General features: G+C 40.4%; 2 protein-coding genes across 2 annotated transcripts; both read right to left on the reverse strand.

Annotated features, from left to right (window-relative positions):
• Nucleotides 1-1,813: 1,813 nt before the first annotated feature.
• Nucleotides 1,814-2,236, reverse strand: MELLADRAFT_123230 (uncharacterized protein; the record flags this gene model as incomplete). Its single annotated transcript, XM_007419534.1, has 1 exon — nt 1,814-2,236. The coding sequence occupies one exon, from the start codon at nt 2,234-2,236 to the stop codon at nt 1,814-1,816; it is 423 nt and encodes a 140-aa protein (XP_007419596.1).
• Nucleotides 2,237-3,625: 1,389 nt separating this feature from the next.
• Nucleotides 3,626-4,084, reverse strand: MELLADRAFT_124584 (uncharacterized protein; the record flags this gene model as incomplete). The annotated part of the gene is made up of 1 exon (XM_007419533.1): nt 3,626-4,084. One exon carries the CDS (start codon nt 4,082-4,084, stop codon nt 3,626-3,628), a length of 459 nt encoding a protein of 152 aa, XP_007419595.1.
• Between the last annotated feature and the right edge of the window lie 493 nt (nt 4,085-4,577).

Raw genomic sequence — 4,577 nt, forward strand, 5'->3', positions numbered from 1 at the left:
CAACAGCAAAGGAAGAATAGGAAGAAAGAAAAGACGATGAAAATAGCTGGAGGCTTTTTTTGAAAAGAGTTGAGTGGACAAATATTGACAAGAATGTTAAGGAATGAGATGGAAGTTGAAGAAGATACTTTGGTTTGAATAAATTGTTACAACAGTCAATCAAGCCTGGTGGCGAAGGGAGTTTCTGTGAGGCTGGTACAATTAGGTTTACAAAGACAGAAATTCTGGTTTATATCATGACTCATGAGGAAAGATTGGGGAACACAAAACATACCTCAAACTCGACATCAGATTTTGGTTCGAGTGCACACTCTGCGCCAGTGAATCGACATCATCAAAATTTCAATTCGACTCCACTCTAACTTCCCTTCCGAACCCTATGGTTTATTTTCGGAATGAGGTCTTCATGTTTTGACGAACTTCGACTTGAATCACCACAAAGTCTACGTTCCATCCTACGTTCCCTCAACATCTCTTGAGACTCGCCCGGATTATTTGTCCATTCCCAAAATTCAACATACCGTGGAACTATGGATATCAAGAACAAGAAGCTTGTCATCATATTGTATATTCATGAAGAAGAATCAAATTGAATATCATATGAAGAATTCTTTGTGATCAAACCCCTTGTCAACCTGACTCGAGGTAAGTTGAATAATTGTTGTGATAAAGCCTAGAGATTTCTCTTCCTTGAAGCAAGAACTTTTATATAAAAAGATATCACAAAAATAACGGTAGTTGCTTCTGTTGAATTAGTTTTCCTATCAAACAATATTTTAGTCGTATGAACCAACGAAAGTTGGAATTTATTTTGGTGGAAATACGACAATTTTATTCCATGACCAATACTTTGAGGTTCTGGATTAAAAGTGGAGAGAAGAGAACAACTTAGAGATTCTAGATGGCAGCTTATTGATGGCGATTTTTATTCTCAATATAGTTTTTTTGAATGATTATGATAAAAGTGTGATTGAGACCAGCAAAGAGACGTGATCGAGAACAGAAAAGAGATAGATATTACAGCTGTTTCGAAAACAAATGTTCCTACAATCAAAGTGAGAGGACTTGAGATTACTTCGTAACAGTTGTGAGTCCGACTCCCGAGTCCCAGTGTAACAGGGCGTGTCTTTGACTCGTTCAATGAAACTTTTATACTCCATGCGGTTCAGTTTTGCTTGTTAGTCTTCGTGAGATTTATTTTGAAAGATATCAACATGTATCACCTCAAGCTTAACGGATGGGAGAGGCTCTGATGATTGATCAATAGACTGTTTGCGCGCGAAGACTTATTTCATCTCCCTGTGCCCATGAGAACGGATTCAGAAATGAACCCAAAGCCGAGAGGGCAAGGCTGGATAACAGCTACAGCTGATGAGACTGAGATGATAACAGATTTAACAGTCTGGATGAGAAAAGATGATGCTCAAGAATAACAGAATAGAGTTCGACAAGGAAGGAAGAGCAAAGTGTGAAACTCTGCTGATAATAGATGCGAAAAAAACAGTTCATCCAGACAACGTTTACAAAAAAAGGGAAACCACCAGATATGCTCTATGTAGCACTCTAGCACAGCGACACAACAAAGATTGCAATTCTATATCTTAATTATGTACCGGTGTAGATTTGTACCAAGAAACGACAAAAAAGTACCACGATGACCAAGCTGGCCAAGAGGAGATACACAAGTCAGCAGATCGCGCAAAAGATATTGATAGAAAAGACTATAGATTGATCATTATATATAGGGAATCATTATGATATTCAATGTATCAGCTCCAAGGCTCTAGGGGCATTTTCAGCGATGCAACGCCAATCAAAGGTGACTAAGTAACTGTGGTGACTGTGATTGTATCAGCTTCGTCCCTCTCAATTTTACGAAGGTCACGCCTGTTGAATCATCGATATTCAGATGATTATCTTTGAGGTTGAGCTCGTGTAGACTTGCGGAATGCGCTCGCTTTGAAGCAACTACCAAAGCCTCCCACTTGTTTTTTACCCAGTCTAAGGCTTCTATCTTACCACGCAACAAACCTGATCCACCGACATATTGGAACTCGGGGTTGCCACCTTCCCACGAAAGCTTTACCTCGTTGTCAAATAGCATAGCTTCTGTCCGCCAAAGGAAATCCACTTCCGACGCACTCACGGCAATAAGAAGCCATGCTAGTACCAGTAGAGTTCGAAGTGCGCAAGAATTTGATGAAGGGCGCCCAATCATGATCTGATAAGCGTCCATGTTCAAATCGTCAGTGACGGCGTTCAACGTCTTGCAGAGGAAGAGATATGACTAACCCTTTGAATACTTGACTTGTCGCGGAATCAAAAGACTTGACCCTCTTGATTGATGCGTGTTGGCGGGTTGTAAAGAGGACGAGGTAGCTCAGACGGATAATACCTGTAAGATATCATAACAGGGCCGAGTGCGCGTGAATAGCAGGCGCGAAGAACGACGACCGAGGCGAGACCAACCTGAAAACTGTGGTTTGTTGCAAGAATCCAAAGATGAAGGGAGGATGATGTAGAGGTGGGTTCGACGTACCCAACAATCACCGCTTTTTATATACTCTCAATGTCTTCGGCCTTGTAGGATATCCAGTTATTTCCCTCGTTAAATAGTCGAGATTTGGCATAGAAGTTTCCATAATGGTTTCAAATCTATACATACTGATTATTCTCCTCTTGAAGGCCGTTAAAATATGTACCAACATTTATTCTAGTGTTGCCTCCCCAATCTCCTGTGGGGTCTTCAGATGGCCTGCCTGTTGGCCTAAAGGTTGCGAGCCGGACCCCTTCGATTCATCTTTTTCAATCTCAGATCGGCCAAGTTTGATGCCTATTTTCTCCGGTGATCAGATCCCTCGGGCATTGAACTAAACACCGCGAGTGTCACAAGTTAAAACCTCCAAAGGGCGTGATCTTGCGCCAACTTGATACTTATTCCTATTACTATCTTTGATCTGCCGGCTAGTCAGACTAATCTCAAGATTGAAGCCAACAAGTTCTCAAACAAGGCGCATCTTTTCAAGGATTGTAACATTTATGCCAAGCATGTCATCTATAAAATTGATCATATGCGGGATATATCTCGATACAAATATAAGACATCAATCAACTGGGGTGATTCAAATTGGGGGTGTTACAGCCACTTCCAGAGGATTTCAACAACAGGAGAGTTTCAGTGATTGGTTGTTCTAGTAGATATATGGTTTTTGCATAAGGAATAACAAGAGAAAATGGTAGTGATATGATGTGTCTACCATATGAACTTCCCTAAACATGTGGAATACAAGGATTGATCTACCACAAAGAGTTTTCAGATGATTGGATCATAAAGATGAGAGGATAACAGGGTGGTAATCATTGAATTTGAGTAGTCCAAATTGAAATACAGCAACACAATTCAGACTGATAGATACTTTGAGGGCGACAGACTGCCCTGAATCTCTGGTCTTCTGAGAAATTGGGAGATGGAAATGGTGAAGTCTCAAGGTGATTAAAAACCAAGGTTGTTGATATAACACCATGTCAAAGCATCAATAAATGATATTCAAAACCGAGATCGTGTATCAAAGAAGCTATATAAAAATTCCAGATACCCATCAGTAGCTAGATTCAACAAAAACTACTAATTTACATTTGAACTTGAAGCCCTGGTCCCTGTGTAATAGGGCTCTGGGGAAGTATCTACAGATGGTGGCCTGTCCACAGCATTTGTCAATGTGATCCTCAAGTTCACAGATAATCCATTGTGATCAAACCTGATATGATCCTCTTCAATTCCAAGTTCATGTAGCATTGAGGAATGTTCATTCTTTGAAGCAACTACCAAAGTCTGCCAGCGGTCCTGGCTTGAATGGGGAACCTTCCAGTTCTCTGCCTCAATTTTGATGCGACGCCCACTTGATGATCCTACATATTTGAATTGAGGATTTGTGGCTTTCCATGATAGACCCAATTCATCTACTACTTTGAGGTTTTCACCATGAAACAACATAATCTGCTTTGCACACATAATAACAAGAAACCATGGTAGTGCCAGTAGAGCTTGAAGTGCACAAAAATTGAATGACCTGCACCAGATCATGATCTGATAAACATCAATTTTTTCAAGATCATCAGTGAAGGCTTGAAATATGTCCATTGATTTTTTTGCACTCACTATATGTTCCAAGAGTGCTTGTCTGGATGGTGTATCTGTAGAAATCTCAAGGTCACAGGTGGGAAGGTTACCTAAAAGAGTCAAAAAAGTGGGGGTCAAAGAAGTACACATAGAGAGAAGGTGCAAAAGAATGACAGAGGAGCAACTAACTGGAAAAATGAGACTTGTTCAAAGAATTCAAGTATGAATCTTAGATGATGGAGGAGAAATTGAATGGTCCAAAACCACAGCTACTTATAAGCCTGCAATAATTCCTTACAGTGACAAAATAACCGCCCCTGAATGTACCAAAATTGTGCATGTACAGTGACTCCAACAATACCTCACAATCTGAAAGAGGGGAGCCTGGAAGGGTTTTGAGTCTTAAATTATTTTTTCCTGCAGTGATGTGCAAGTATCAAGTATACCAAGTATGGCC

This window comes from Melampsora larici-populina (assembly GCF_000204055.1).
Source record: "Melampsora larici-populina 98AG31 unplaced genomic scaffold MELLAscaffold_234, whole genome shotgun sequence".
NCBI lineage: Eukaryota > Fungi > Basidiomycota > Pucciniomycetes > Pucciniales > Melampsoraceae > Melampsora > Melampsora laricis-populina.